The sequence below is a fragment of the Schistocerca americana genome, chromosome 9, assembly GCF_021461395.2.
Source record: "Schistocerca americana isolate TAMUIC-IGC-003095 chromosome 9, iqSchAmer2.1, whole genome shotgun sequence".
NCBI classification, from domain to species: Eukaryota; Metazoa; Arthropoda; class Insecta; order Orthoptera; family Acrididae; genus Schistocerca; species Schistocerca americana.
In genome coordinates, this window is record NC_060127.1 from 36,322,970 (window position 1) to 36,338,663 (window position 15,694).

The 15,694-nt window shown below is 39.0% G+C and overlaps 1 protein-coding gene across 1 annotated transcript in view; it reads right to left on the reverse strand.

Annotated features, from left to right (window-relative positions):
* LOC124551108 (WD repeat-containing protein 36) overlaps positions 1 to 15,694 on the reverse strand; it is a 99,877-nt gene that overhangs the window by 6,974 nt on the left and 77,209 nt on the right. Inside the window, exons 11-12 of the mRNA XM_047126046.1 lie at positions 11,183 to 11,312; positions 2,572 to 2,753 (exon numbers count right to left, since the gene is read on the reverse strand). Coding sequence (XP_046982002.1) covers positions 2,572 to 2,753; positions 11,183 to 11,312 — 312 coding nt within the window. The remainder of the gene's footprint in view (positions 1 to 2,571; positions 2,754 to 11,182; positions 11,313 to 15,694) is intronic.

The following is a 15,694-nucleotide window of genomic DNA, read 5'->3' on the forward strand; positions in this document are numbered from 1 at the left end:
GGAGTATACATGGACAAGGAAAAAAAAATTTCCGGATTTTTACCTGATGTCCAAGTTAAAAAATACACTTTTTCCCAGGTTAAAACGCACTTTTCCGTGTTAAGTGACAGTATACTTTCCCACAGAGCTGTAAAACTAATCAATCCCTTGAATGGTTAACATTTTATACATCAGCCACGTAGAACTTAAGCAGATATTCAGAGGATAGGACACCTGATGTAGTCAGCCAATAACTACAAAGTATTAGAACAGGCTGACTTCGTTTTTGTGTGCAGCCCTTCTTTAAAGACCAACAAGAAGCAAGAAATAGGGAAAGCCTACAGATTCAAAAGAAAATCAACAGGACTTTAGGGAAAAAAACATGCACTGTATATTTTCATATTACGATACACTGCATATTTTTGTAATTACAAACATGTACATTCGAATTCCACCAAACACAGCACATTGGTTTCCAAAGTATTTAAACCGAGACTGTGATGCCCTTTTGTAAGCCAATCATAGTTCATGTCACATGATCTTGCCAGTTGATGACAGCAGATATTCAGAGGATAGGACACCTGATGTAGTCAGCCAATAACAACATCATTGTTAAGAAGCGTAAACACAGAAATAGGGAAAGTTAATTGTTTAAATTAATATATGTAGTATAACTACAAGAAAAGCTAAGCTTTCACTTATAATATAGATCTCGAAGATTAATAAGCTACAAGAGAAGCTCAGCTTTCACATGTAATATTGGCCTTTTTTTTGCACGTGTTACACTTTAAGACACATCACACAAATGTGCCAGTAAAATTAAAAATAATAACATAAATGTCTGGTCTACTGGGCTCAAAATTCTTCTAAGCTCCTCAAAATGTTGTCAACGAGAGTCAAACACTCTGTGATTAAAGAATTTGAGAGTAATACTTTTCAAACCACCATTCACAATACTTTCCCGAGACCTCTAAGAAACAGGTTCGTTTCAGCAACTGTCAGAGAGTACCAGAAAACAGGCATTACTGCACTTGCGCAGCTACGGCAGTGGAGGAAGCCCTTATGTTTCTAAGTAGAAAGCATTAAGATATCTTACATTAAGTCATAAAAGAAACAGGACATCAGAGGATACTCTAAGAGCACCAGAAATTCATAAACCATACTAAATTGTATAAGTCAGCTTGAAGTGCACATTCGTATGTCCAGATACACAATGAACTAGGCCCCAACCTGATATTAAGCTTTTTGGTGTGGTTTTCAGGATGTAAATTTTCTTGGAGTACCGGTACTGTGCTATCCTGTGTTTGGTTCTGTATTATGGCAAAATGCCATATGTGCCAGAAGAGGAAAACGTGCACTCGAAATTTAGCGAACAGGAGGAAATGGCCTATACTGTGGAATGAAACAAGTCATTTAAAATAAATTGACTGCCTCAGCGGAAAAGATCAATAAAAGCCAAACTTTTTTATCACACTGACAAAAATAACTTCATTGTTCTGCCAGGTGATTATTGCTTGACTGCCAAAAACTTGGAAATGAAATAAAATCAGAAAACAGCCTACCATAATTATGTGAATGTGTTGTAACTCATTTGAGTGCCCCGGTCACAGAAATCCTTTTTGTTTACATTTGACGTATGAGCTATACACGAAGAGGAAACAGCAAAATCACTGAACATAAACATGGGTCACATGGAGACTATCGCCCCTCCCCAGTAGAACTCACACTGCTCTCCACATGCACGAATCTGGCAGCTTGGGCATGCTAGAAATTTTTTTTATAATTAGCATGTGGCTTCAAGCAGCCAGAGAAGCAGGAGAAGGTATTGCTCATATGCGACTGAACTTCGCGAGCGCATGAGCCTGCTGGCAGCTGCTCAAACAGACCTAATGTAAACAGTTGTTATGTCACGCTCATTGGAAGCAGTTTGTTGTTACGAAGTATATCATAGTCTTCGTTCTAAGGCCTTCGATACATTTTGCGGTTGGCAGAATCTTGTGTGCGCATGGTGTTTTGTTGTCTTAAATGGTGCATTTCCTTTGCTACTAAAGTTTTATTTTCGTATTTTTCTCTTGTTTATGTTTTATTGCTGCAGTATTATTCTGCAGTGACAGGATACAGTAATATTCTTTGTTAGACTAATGGTTCTTCCCAGTCAAAATTTAAAAAAATTAACTGAAAATTAAAACCATGAAAAATTCCCGGAATTTAGAATAATTCCCAGGTTTCTCCCGGATGAAAAAATTCCTGGGTTTTTCCTGGATTTCCCGGTTGTCCCATGGTGTACACACTCTGATCATTTAAAGTTCACAGAAAGCTCCCAGCAACCAACACCTGCATTTTAAATCAAGAGTAAGTCTTTTGAAGAAACAGATTAAAAGGTCAATAAACTTACAACGTGAAACACACACAGTGGGAAAACCAGAAAAGAAGATACTTTAAGCATTTCAGAAGTGGTCTTACAGAAGGATACTGAAAATTAAGTGAACTGAGAAAAGGAAGACAGGAACGTGGGAAAACACTGGGAAGAAGGAGCAGGATGGTAGGACACATGTTCAGACATCAGGAGACAGAACCAGCTGGCATACATACCGATCCGCCTCCCTCAGGGGCGAGGGACAGCACTTCCACCTCGAGGGCAGCCGGGCCGAGCTGGCGCAGCTTCTCCAGGGCGGGTGTCGGATCCGCCCCCTCCTCCCCGGCGTCCCTCAGCAGTTTGCCAAACACCGTCAGGCTGGACGGTACCAGGGCACGACTGCTGTCGAGCTCTTTGCCTGAAAATTTATTTTGCACTACTGTATGCAAAATATTTTGGTGTCAAAAATTCAAACAAAAACTAAAAGGTATAGAGGGCAAACCTGAACTCAAGCGACAAAATTTCAGAGGTCGTTTAGCGATATTTTAGTACAATGGATGTGGTGTCTAGAGATGGTTCATTACAGAGTAACTCCAATTCATTTGTTTTGTTACCTTCAGTTGTATTCGTACCTTTAGAGCATGGAAAATATCCACACAAAAGTAAAAATGTCAATGGCATTTGCTGTGTACCTTGTATGCAAACAAACTTGCTCCATTCACCCACAGTACTTGCTGCTGATGACAGTAATGCCACCTTAACTCTCTGCCCTCAAGTTTGCATTCGGTACTGACTGGTTCAGGTTTGTTTGCTGGCAGTGTTGGTTGTCATCAACAGTGACACACAGCTGTACAGATAGTTTTACTGATGAAGAGTTGACAGTATGCACTTCGTGTATGAGTTGACTCAATGCAATGCACGAGCAGCACAAAGTTGCTGCGCCGAACTGTTTCTGCAGTGACGGCAATCACATCACCTGTAAACCTAGCCATACAGCTGTTTATCACTAACACTACCAGAGAAGTACACAGTAGTACAGAATGTACGCTTTGAGGCTAAAAGTAAAGTGGGAATTAGATATTGGCATGTCCCATGGATCGTAAACGCAGTCTCTCACTATAATATGGAACTAGTCAGTTTTACAATTTTAGTACAGTTTCTTAATGGGAAATGCGGCAACATGCTGACCACTTATATTATTCCATTACAGGGTTTTTTTTCTAACCCCCCCCCCCCCCCCCCCCACACACACACACAATGGCTTAAACTCACCCATGTTCCAGGGCACTCTGTTCTCTGTTCCCCTCTCAGTGCACACACACACACACACACACACACACACACACACACACACACACACACACAACTAAATCTACATAAATTATTCTATTGAGTAGGAGTTGTCAAGCAGATACAACTTCAATTTGTGTTTTAAGTTAATTTTTTTTACCTTTTAAATTCTTTACACAATTATGTAAGTGGTCAAAATTTATATGAATATCACACTGCTTTCAGTGCCACACTAACAATGGATACTGTAAATCACTTCTCTACTGCTAGAACTATATCTATGAATGTTAATGTTGTTTTCACACTCTCCTGTCCAAGAAACACTTTTTTTTCTCAATGATGAATTACCTATCAATATGATACCATAAGATATTAGGAAATGAAAAAGTCCTTTTTCAAGGAAAAATTCCTGACAGTACTGATAATAGAACCCAAGTTCTCTGCTCACAGCTCAGCTACAGAGGCAGAAAGTTTGAATATTGTGAAAATGTTATTTTCTGTATGTATATTATTTGATAGAAACCTTGAACACACCTGTGATAAATAATTAAGGAAATACACTGGACACATTTAAATTAGTGAAGAGACATAAGCACACCTTCATATAAGCCTGAGTTTCTTCAATTTCAATATCTCTGGCACAATGCGAAACATTATGTGGAACGGATCAATAGGCTGCTTCAAACAAACAGATTTACGAGTAAGCCTTTCTGTAATGCACAAAAGCTTTCTTGCAATGCCATGCACTGCTGTTCATGGAATATGTCTATGGTGCTCCAGAGCTGATTAAACAAACCCAAAATAATCACACAGTTCTTCTTAGAATTTTTTCTATCTTTTCCATTAACCTACCAACGTAAGGGTCCCACAATGCTGAACAGTATCCTAGAATTGTTCAGTCAAAGGTTTTGGGAATATCGTATTTTATGGCATTCTTGGAATAATACTCCGTCTAGTAATTATGTTCATTTCAACTAAGCTCATGTGACTGCTTCTTCTTAAATAATTCTGGCTGAATATTCCTAGATATTTAAATTCTGGTAGTGATTCCACCTACATTTACACTAGCAGATCAAAGAAAGTGTATAGCTGAAACATGTAACACAATTCCAACAACAAAAATCATATCTGGCATTTTTTCATACATCAAAGCTATTATTCTCTAGAGTATTTCTGTTTTGTCGTTGCAACTACAAAAATACGTGATTTTTTTCATGAGGCGTGTTTCACTTTATTGAGGTGAAGTATCATCAGTGGTCTGTAATTAAGTTGTTTACATTTTGATTTGCTTTTAGATTGAAAAACAGTTCGTTAAGAATACACTGATTCATATTTCCAGCTATTTTCACTTGATTTCTCGCTTACATCAGGAAATGCCGTCTGCTAGTACATCGTTTTTTTGTGTTAAACACTGATAATTTTGGTCTAATTTTTAGTTGTTCTGCATTTATGATGTTTTTCACAACACACATAAGAAATCCATAGTGCTGCATAGCAACTAAAAATTAGACCAAAATTATCAGTGTCTAATGCAGAAAAACAACAATGTGCTAGCAGACAGCATTTCCTGATGTAAGCGAAAATTACCGTAAGTACAAATCAACATATTCTTAACAAACTGTTTTTTGGTCTAGAAGCAAATCAAAATGTAAATAACTTAATTACAGACCACTGGAAAGCGAAACGTATCTGGTGAAAAAAATCACACATTTTTGCAGTTGCAATGATAGAACAAAAATACCCTCAAGAATTGTAAAGCAACTACAGACACTATGGCCACACAAATCAAGAATTCAAAGTTATTATTAACCTTATTTCATCATTTTGGACTCTGATTTGGAAACTGTCACTGATATTAATGTAAAATACAAATTAAAACAGTGCTCTCCATCAGTCACTTCTTATTTTCTTCCACAATCCATTTTAAAGTCTTAAATGTACATCTTCAGGTGGATTAGTGATTTACATGAGTATTTCTTTTCCTGGATGCAACCAGCTGTATGCCTTACGCTTCATTTAACTAAAAATTAGTTGTTATGTGTCCATGTTATTGTAATATGACACTGATGCCACATATCAAAGAAATGATGCAGCTGCTAACAAGATGTTCCAACAAGAAGCACACTGCAAATGGTTGTATGTGCACATTTGCACTACTTAATAGAGAACATCAACACAAAGAAAAAACAGTCCAGAGACCGTTCAGATACATAAATGCACTGCTTTGTAAGTTAAAGAGCATTGCTAGGTAATATGTGGATAGTTTGAAAAGTTCGTGAAATGGAGCAGAAGGAAACGCCTTACCTCAGTGAAACTTCTTTATTTTTTCAATGTAATATCCCTGTAAACTAGTGCACTTGGTCCAGTGATGCTCCAATGCCTTAATCCCAGCTCGAAAATTAGTTTTCTCCCGGAGTTCAAAACAGCTATCAACTTTGGCTGTCAGTTTTTCATTTGAAGAGAATCTTCATCAAAAAGGAAAAATTTGAGCTTGGAGAAAGAGATGGAAGTCTGATAGAGCTAACTCAGCTGAATAAGAATAAGTGTGGCAATAATTTGTATCTCAGTTCATGTATTTTTGCCATGCCAATGACACTTGGGCGTGGCTGTCTTGATGAAAGCTGACTTTCTTCCTTGCCAAACCTGGCTTGTAGTTGGTCCAGGATGTTAGCATAGTATTGTCTTGTAATTGTTGGGCCAGTGGTAAGTTAACCTACCAATAGAATTCCTTTCACATCCCCAAAAACTGATACAAAGTAAAAGTAGAAATGCTGAAGTCTATTTTCAAATGTTCCTTTATAAAGAAAAATCCACTGATCCAAATTCATTCTCGTACTAGTACAAAGATAAGTAAAACAAGCAATACTGTCAATGATGTTGAGTAAAAGTTGAAATCGCTGAAGCTGAACAAATCTCCAGGGCTCAATAGAATATTTATCAAGTTCTATACCTAATTTGCAACTGGGTTACCCACTCTATTAACTGTAATCCACTGCAGATCCCTAAAAACTGTGCCCAGAGGTTGGAAGAAAGCACAGGTCAACACCCAACTGCAAGAAGTGTAGCAGAAGTGATCCACAAAATATTGTCAAAATACTTGACATCTGTTCAATGTGGAGTCTTTGAACACATTATGATATTTCTCGAACAGAAAGAACTCCTCCGTGTCAACCAGCACGGATTCTGAAAACATCGGCCATGTGAAACCCAACTCTCATTTTTCTCATGTGATCCTGAAAATCACAGATCAAGGCTGTCATGTAGCTATAGTATTTCTTGATTTCCAAAAAGCATTTGACTCAGTACCTCAGCTATGCTTATTATCAAAAGTACCATCATATGGGGTATCAATTTGTGACTTGACTGAGGATTTCTTGGTAGGGAGGACACAGCTTTGACTGAGGATTTCTTGGTAGAGAGGACACAGCAGTTTATCTTGGATGGAGAGTCACTGACAAATGTAGAAGTAACTTTAGGTGTGCTCCAGGGATGTGCGGTGGGACCCTTCCTGTTCATGTTGTATATTAATGACCTTGCTGACAATATTAATAGTAACTTCAGAGTTTTTGCACACAATGCAGTTATTTTCAATGAAATACTGTCTGAAAGAAGCTTCACAAATATTCAGTCAGATTTTGATTTGATTACACAGCTGTGCCAAGCAATTTGTTTTAAATGTTCAGATATGTGAAATTTTGCACCTGGCCAAACAAAAATATAGTATCCTACACCTATAATACCAAATAGAGATCAGAAACAGAGAGAGTATGAGTCCAATTTTGGGGGCTGCGTGCACTAGAAATCAAGGTGTCACTGTTACGACAAATCTATACCGACTCATCTCCTTTTTGCTATAGTTCAGTGCGCGTGAAGAGCCTGAGAACAATGGCGATGGGGTAACTTCCTAATCATCGAATCATTGCCTCTTACTGAAATGTACAGCAGAGTAAGACTAGCTGTGATGTTATACGGAAATTGAGTGGACAATCTCGCTGTTGTCGTGTAGCACTGACAGAGCAAAAATGACCAACTCTCGAGATCAGATGGCCTCTAAAGAAGCTGTGCTTCGTGAGACTATAGAGGACGTAAAACAAAAATTAAGTGACTTTGTGTACATAACAGCAAATGTGCTCCAGAAGGGAAAGAGTGACATCTGAACAAAGTTCGGCATTGTAGTCACCGCTGCTGATGGAAAATGTACAAATTTTGTGCAGTGCAAAGAAAATGGATGTATTCTTGTTTATTCCACCTCACCATGGCCAATATACATGCTCCACCAAAAGAAAACAGTGCACAGAAGAATGTCATTGTTAAGTCTCTGCAACCAAAAAGCGCTCTAGTTGTAATTCAGTGGCATTCGTGTGCTGCAAAATTCTTATACCTTTCAGTATTATTCATGGCTACAGTTTCAAAAAGATAAAGCAAGCACTGATTTACGTAGGAGTTGAAGTGGGCTGTGAAGTAGTTGTAGAGGCTATACTACCTTATCCAAATACAGTTAAGAATCAAATAATTTCCACTGCAGACACTACTAAAAAGGTGCTGGTTCTATGAGTTACTGCTTCGATTACCGATAAAAGAGACTGTTTTCCAACTACTACGTTGATCCATGATGCCCATAAAATAACCTACACTACAATGACTGTATCCACTATTAGTGAAACATATGTAGAACAGAGTACTGTTTACAACCCCATTTCCCAGTGAGGAAAAAACAGCAGTAATGTTTCGAAGGAGCTCATCTGGCATTTTGAGTACTTGCAAATTTCTGAGTATGAAGTCAGCACCTTCCATAGCAAATCGAGGTTCTCATACAGTGGCATTTATGAAAGACTAATCTTTCAAAGAGACTCACAAAATCATTCAAACAAGGGGACAAAGTCTGACGGAACACCTTGTTAGACATGGTGGTTTCAGTACAAAATAGTCTGAGGTTAAAGAATTGCTCCCACAAAGAGAGTTAAGTAGACTTCAGAATATAGATGAGCTGACTAAGTGAGCTTGTAAAGTTCCTCACACCATTTAAAAAAGCTAATAATGATCTAGAATGAGACAACCATCCAACTCTCCATTTGGTACTTCTATGGTGGTGGAAACTTCTGGATGATCACTTGAACTCTACTGAATTAGAATTTAAATTAAGACACAGAAGTTACATGGAGGAAGGAAATGACAAAGCTTAAACTACACTTGTACCCCAAGACCACACACATTTGTGTGTCCCCCATATTGTGATCTTTCGATGTTGACACTGAAGACGGAGATAGTGTTTTCCACGAGATTGGTGGTCTGTGTGCAAACACTTCAGGTGCGTAAACAAATATATATTCCTATTATACAATGATCTCGAAACACGATTATGAGTGAATGTTGCTACAAACTGTGACTGCCGTTCTTTGTAGTTTCTTGTGGTTCACTTGGAAGTAAATCAGGCTCATCAAAACTGCCACATCTGTTGAAGTTCAGATGTACGTAAAAAGTCTACATCTACATGTACATTTATACTCCGCAAGCCACCCAACAGTGTGTGGCGGAGGGCACTTTACGTGCCACTGTCATTACCTCCCTTTCCTGTTCCAGTCGCGTACGGTTCGCGGGAAGAACGACTGTCTGGACCATGTGGACAAACACTGCGAAGTATCACTGTACCTCTCAGTTGGTGCTACCAAAACAGATGCAGAGATGAAAGCTGATATTCTTGGATGGTGGAAAGAACATAAAAAGACAGTACCACCTCTGGAAAGTGTACCTAAGAGCATGCAGTGTATTCCAGCCTCAACAGGATCTAGTGAGAACAGCTTCAGAGCTGCACGTTTGGTTGTTACCAAGCATCGCAGTCATCTGGACTCTAATGATGTGGATGACATTCTACTGGTTCAGAGTAGCAATGACCTGTTAAATACTTGCGACATAGATTAGTTCATGTCATTCAGATAATGAAGTAATAGTACATCATAATGTTATTTAAATTTAATGATTCTTTCCAAGTCGATTGTCAGGTTGTTTTCACAAGTCTTCTCTTGTAGTATGTTTCCACTTATAGGAATGCTGCCACATCTCATTCCTTGAGACCATTTTAAAAGAATATTTACTGTATCATTGAATGAAGACATAAGAATGTCCTTCCTTTTCTGTCCACAGGAATTGTTAGCTTCTACATTTAAGAATGCTTCCTTAATTTTGAATGTGCTGCTAAACTGTATTTATTTGCTATGTCGAAATGTTGTATGCACGATTCTCATCAGCATCGTGGATGATCGTCAGTTTCTGCTGTACTGTAAGCTTTCTATGTTCACAAGCCATAGCTCCTTAAAAGTAAAATCAATAACTTCAAGCCTTTAATAAATGAACAACTACACTTTTCCACTTCGTAGACTCACTCACTGCGACATCAGATCATGTGGCCTAAGTCACATAGGCACTGTAGAAACTGATTTCAGATTCTGAAGTTAAAATCATCTGGATTATTAGGCCGTGTCATATTTCTTCTAAAATGATCAACGTTTTGGGGTAGAAACGTCGATCACTTTAGAAGAAATATGACAAGGCCTAATAATCCAGAAGATTTTAACTTCAGTGACAACGGCCACAAAAATCTGCAGACTTACACGATTTTAGATTCATTTAACGCATCTGCTGGCACAGGTACATGTTGATCGATTGAGTCAATTACCATTTCCTGTGTCCCATGAAAAAAACTACAACCTGTGTGAAACTGAACTAATTTGGACCCATGAGGAATTATGTAAAAACTGTTGCAAAATGTTTCATGGTTGTCCCTTAAAAATGGACCTTTTCTTAAAGCAGAGTTCATTAAAAATTCCTAGTTTTTAGATGTTATTGAGCTCATTTCTGATCTCTATACCCGAGTGCAACAATTTGTAGGGATGTGAAGGTTCAGTCACAGTAAATCAGGTGATAGACTGCAGTTTGCTGGTAGGATACCAGTGAAATGCAATCAATCTGCAAAGGAGTGTGAGGGACCCGTACAAAATAGGACTAACAGGCGATATTGAATGTATACAGAAAAGGGAAGCACGAACTGTCACAGGTTTGTCTGACTTGTGGTAGAGTGTCTCTGACGCGTAGAAAGAACTAAACTGGCAAAAGCCCGAAAAATGGATGCAAACTATCCCGTGAAAGATTATTTACAAACTTTCAAGAAGCAACTTGAAGTGACGAATCGAAGAATGTACTACAACTTCCTACATACTATTCTCATAGGGATCGCGCAGACAAGATTATACTAATTACAACATGCACCGAGGTGTTCAATCAATCATTGTTCCAGCTCTCTGTCCGTGAATGGAACAGGTAGGAGCCCTAGAACCGGTACAGTGGCGGGTACCCTCTGCCAGACACTTCACAACTGTTTGCAGAGTGTGGACATTGATGTACGTACTGAACGTCTCAACAAAGTTTGATAAAAACCAAGACTTATGGCTAATGTTGTAACAGTTTCAATTTCTGTCAGTGTATGTAGAGCTCGCCCTGTATAAATACACACACAGGAGATACTACCGACAGAGAATTACTCAACTATTAACTACAGCATACCTTTTTCAGTTTGCTTCTCTGATTCCACGTCAAACTGGACTTCACCACTCAATGAGGGTACAGTGGGCAAGAAGAATGGAGCTGACTTTACGGTTTTTGGTGGCTCCCTCGGTTTATTTCGTTTGCGGATCTACAAACAAACATAGAATCAATATTACAACCTGCGTTACAAATGTATTTACAACTTGCATTAATCACATATGGAAATGAAACAAATAAATAAAAAGATGGCTCCAATATAATGTCCAAGATTCTATGATGACACAGGGAGGGGGTCTGGATTGGGTGCCTCATCAACACCTGCTGCCTTAAATGAGAGAGAGAGATGCTGTGCAACTGCACAGCACAGCACAGCACAGCGTAATAAAGTTTCTCATGAACAATAGAATTTATGCCTCTGTAATTAGTAATTGTTTACTCCTGCAGTTCCAGGACAGAACTGTTTAGTCACAGTATGTGAAGCACTGATGTAAGGAATTTGAGGAAGGAAAAAAGAGAGAGAGAGAGAGAGAGAGAGAGAGAGAGAGAGAGAGAGAGAGAGAGAGAGAATTGAAAATATGGGCCACTTGCAGCACCCTCACTAAGCCACCAGAACGTAGAATATTTAAGGTATTTGAAAAATTGATGATGGTGATCAGCATTAACCTGTGTTCGAAACCTCCCAGCATCTTGTAATCGTTATGGACCATAACTGATACAGCTGTCCACACAGCCAGTTGGTACACAGTATACCAAGGGAGGACACTATCATCCATTCACAATACATGCCACGTGTCTTCCGGTTCCGATCAGTAGCCTTCAAATGCCACTGACATTACAGAATTAAATTCTACTTCCACTATGAGTCCGTCAACTTGTCACATCCATCCTTCGACAGTGCTTTCATCTGCCTCATAGAGCACTGACAATCAGGACTACTTCACATCTTCACAGTACAGCACAGGTCGAGATCTTTCTGCCAGACGTGGACATAACAAGATGCACCATCAACTACAGGTCTCTGCAGCCCATCTAAGTCCATGCAGCCACTGCCTGAACCAGACACAGCCACCGACAGACATAATCAGTTACCACTGTAATAGCCACTATTTTCAAAGTGATAGTGGAAGAATTAGATGCTGAGTGTCAAGACCAATTATGAGGGGCATTTAATAAGTAATGCAATATATTTTTTCCCTTGGCTATAATCAGTTGAAAAAAATGTAGAATCTGTTATGGAGCATTGTAGAATATTCCCATTTTAGACCCTACAGTTTCATGAAGTTCTGACAGGCAGTCACACTATACGTAGCCTTCAAAATGATGTCTATAATGAAGGTGTGTTCCAAACAGAGAGCTGTCACCAAGTTTCTTTTGGCGGAAAGCTAGAGCATTGCATCATAGGCACTTGCCGAATGTCTACGGAGACCTGGCAGAGATAAAAAGCACGGCAAGTCATCCGGCAAGGCGTCCGTCATCACAGCACAATGTCATGCAAACCTGCCCAATCCCCAGCATGCTGGCCACTAGCGCAAAGCTGTGACTCCTGCTATGTCAGAACGTGCGAACACACTCATTCGAGGTGACCGACGGACCACAATCAAAGAACCTCGCTGCCCAACTGGACATCTCTGTTGGTAGCGCTAACACGCCCATCTACCAGCTGGATTTCTCGTTGGGTAACAGAAGACCATAAGGAACAATGAGCAATCACATGCACCGAATTGATTGCACGTTACAAGGCCGATTGTGAAAATGTTTTGTCCAACATCATCATGGGTTATGAAACACGGGTTTACCATTTCCAATCAGAAACAAAACGGTAAATCATGGAGTGGCACCATACCACCTCTCTTCCAAAGAAAAATTTTAAAGCTGCACGCTCTGCCAGTAAAGTCATGGCGATGGTCTCCCAGTACTCCGAAGGAATTATTCTGTTTGATGTTTTCCCTCACGGTGCAACGATCAACTCTGAAGTGCACTAAATGCATTACACTACCACCAGGAAATTGAAGAAATGACTTCAGCACGTTCTTCAGCACAAAAATGCAAACAAACTTCTCCATGACAATGCGAGGCCTCACACAAGTCTGCGCATCAGAGAGGAACTCACAAAACTTCATTGGACTGTTCTTCCTCATCCACTATACAGCTCAGATCTTGCTACTCCGACTTCCATCCCAATGAAAGATGCACTCTGCGGGGAGCAGTACACGGATGATGTGACAAGTCATTGGCTCCAGTGTCGACCAATAGTGGTACCGTGCGAAGAGTATGGTCCCAGTATGGCAGTGTAAGGTCATCACATTAAATGGAGATTATGTTGAAAATAGGGTTTTGTAGCCAAAAGAGTGCAGAATAATATGGTGTACTGGCATTCTGAATAAAATCAACCTGCTTTCAGAAAAAAATATGTTGCATTAGTTATTAAATGGTCCTCATCCATACAGTCATTTTGACTTGATTATACACTGCCAGAGACAGCAAAGCCTGTATAACATTTTAGGTAGTCAGTTCTTATCAGTTGTGTCAGGTAAAGTGGAATGCACGAAGCTACCACACAAGCCGAGTACTACCAATGCATATATGCATTCTGTCTTCAGCCCACGAGTGGCCTACCGGGACCACCTGACCGCCGTGTCATCCCCCGTGGAGGATGCAGATAGGAGGCAAGCATATACTACTACCTTATAAAGAACAATGCTAGGGAGCTCTCTTCCTCCTACCACAGGTTTGGGTTAGGTTAAACTGAACACCAAGTTACAACATCCCAACAATACCCTCACTAAACAGTGATATTGGTAGCTCATTTCCAGGGCTGCAATATTTCTGGCATGCTTCAATATTCTGGACACCTTAGTTTCATGCCAGCAGTTGGGGAATCCCAGGTAGATTATGTGCACTTTCGAGACGCCGAGGTGAGCCAGTCAATAGTTGGCAGTCAGGGTGAAAGATTAGGCGAGGCCCACAAGGGCAAATAGAAGTTTAATTTGAAATATAATAAGTTTGAAAGTGATAAGAAGTAGTATTTGAGTCATACTCGTGGTTGGATGTTTGTGGGAAATAATTTTGTAAAGCAAAAGTGTGCAGAATCCCGAGTTTTAAGCACTTGTGAGTTATGGGCATTGAGTGATACATTATGGCAACCATTAGTAGCACTTGGCAAACTAATTTCTTTGTAAGTTGAATACTGAAAGATGTCATGGACAACTCATGCTGTGAAATATGAAATAGTTAGAAAACTGACTAGGATGTCTAAGCTGGACTAGTGATGTGGGACAGAGAGAGACTGATGAGGGACAGTTTACTTCCTAAAAGTGAAATAAAAAACTGTTTAATTTGAGTGGCATTTATAATTACAGAACAATCATCAAATATATTTTCCCATGATTTTGGTTTAGGCAAACAGTTCAATTTAACATCTGCCTCCATATCTGTTGTAATAGACATCTTTCTCTTGTCCGATCACCGTAACCTCGAGTGCACACTTTAATTACTAAAAGACGCAGATAAGGAGGAACTGGCATTGGGCAAGGTGTATGGAACAAAGTTTCGAGAATGAATTTTCATTCTGCAGTGGAGTATGCTCTGATCTGAAACTTCGTTAAAACACAGAGCATTTGCCACTTTCGGGCAATGCTCTTACATAACAAGCTATCCACACATGATTCACGATCAGTTGTCACAGCTTTATTTCCTGCTGTTAAATAAAATTTAAATTCAATTGTAGAAAAGACAGGAATAAGTGCTTAAGGATTGAGGAAAATTAGAAGCAAGCAACTGAAGTAAGATGTGTGTAAATTATGGACTACGCTTTTGACAGTTTACAATAATGTTGACACAAAATACTAGGAAAGTTTTGTTATTTAGATTGTGAAATTATGTCCAAAGCAGAAAGGGTATAAAATACAGGCTGGCAATAACAATAAATGTTTCTGAGAAAGAGAAATTTGTTAACATTAAGAATAAGATTGTGTGGTAGAAAGTCTTAACCCTTTGTTGTCTGAACTATCAAACACATAAAAATTTCCATTTTTTCATGGATAACAACAGTAAATAGTAACAAAACAACAGTAATTTTTTTAATTTTTAGTATTTCACAAGGGTGGTACTTCCGAGTACCGTCTGGTCTTCCAGTGGCTTGCCGAGCAACAGTTCTCAGTCCGGAATTTTTTTTTTTTTTTTTCTTTTTAAGTAACAGATCCAAATGTGTTAGAATACACAACAGCTACAAATCAATGAACATTAGAAAGGCAATTACAGAGTTAGTTAATGGAATTTGGCAAAAAAAAAAAATTTTTTTTTCATTGCAGCAGAGAAATACAGCGCAAAATAAACATTTGTGTTTGCCCTTTCTTTTAGGGCATACATCACATCATCTTTAGTTGATAGCTAAAATAGCCAAATTAACGCCTTTCTTTCCTAATTTTACATCCTGTGGAACTAATTTCTTCCTTTAGTTTCATGTATTTTGCTTTCTCTCAAAACTTACCTTGCAGCTCTTGGACTGATATGCTTTGCATTCATCTGTCT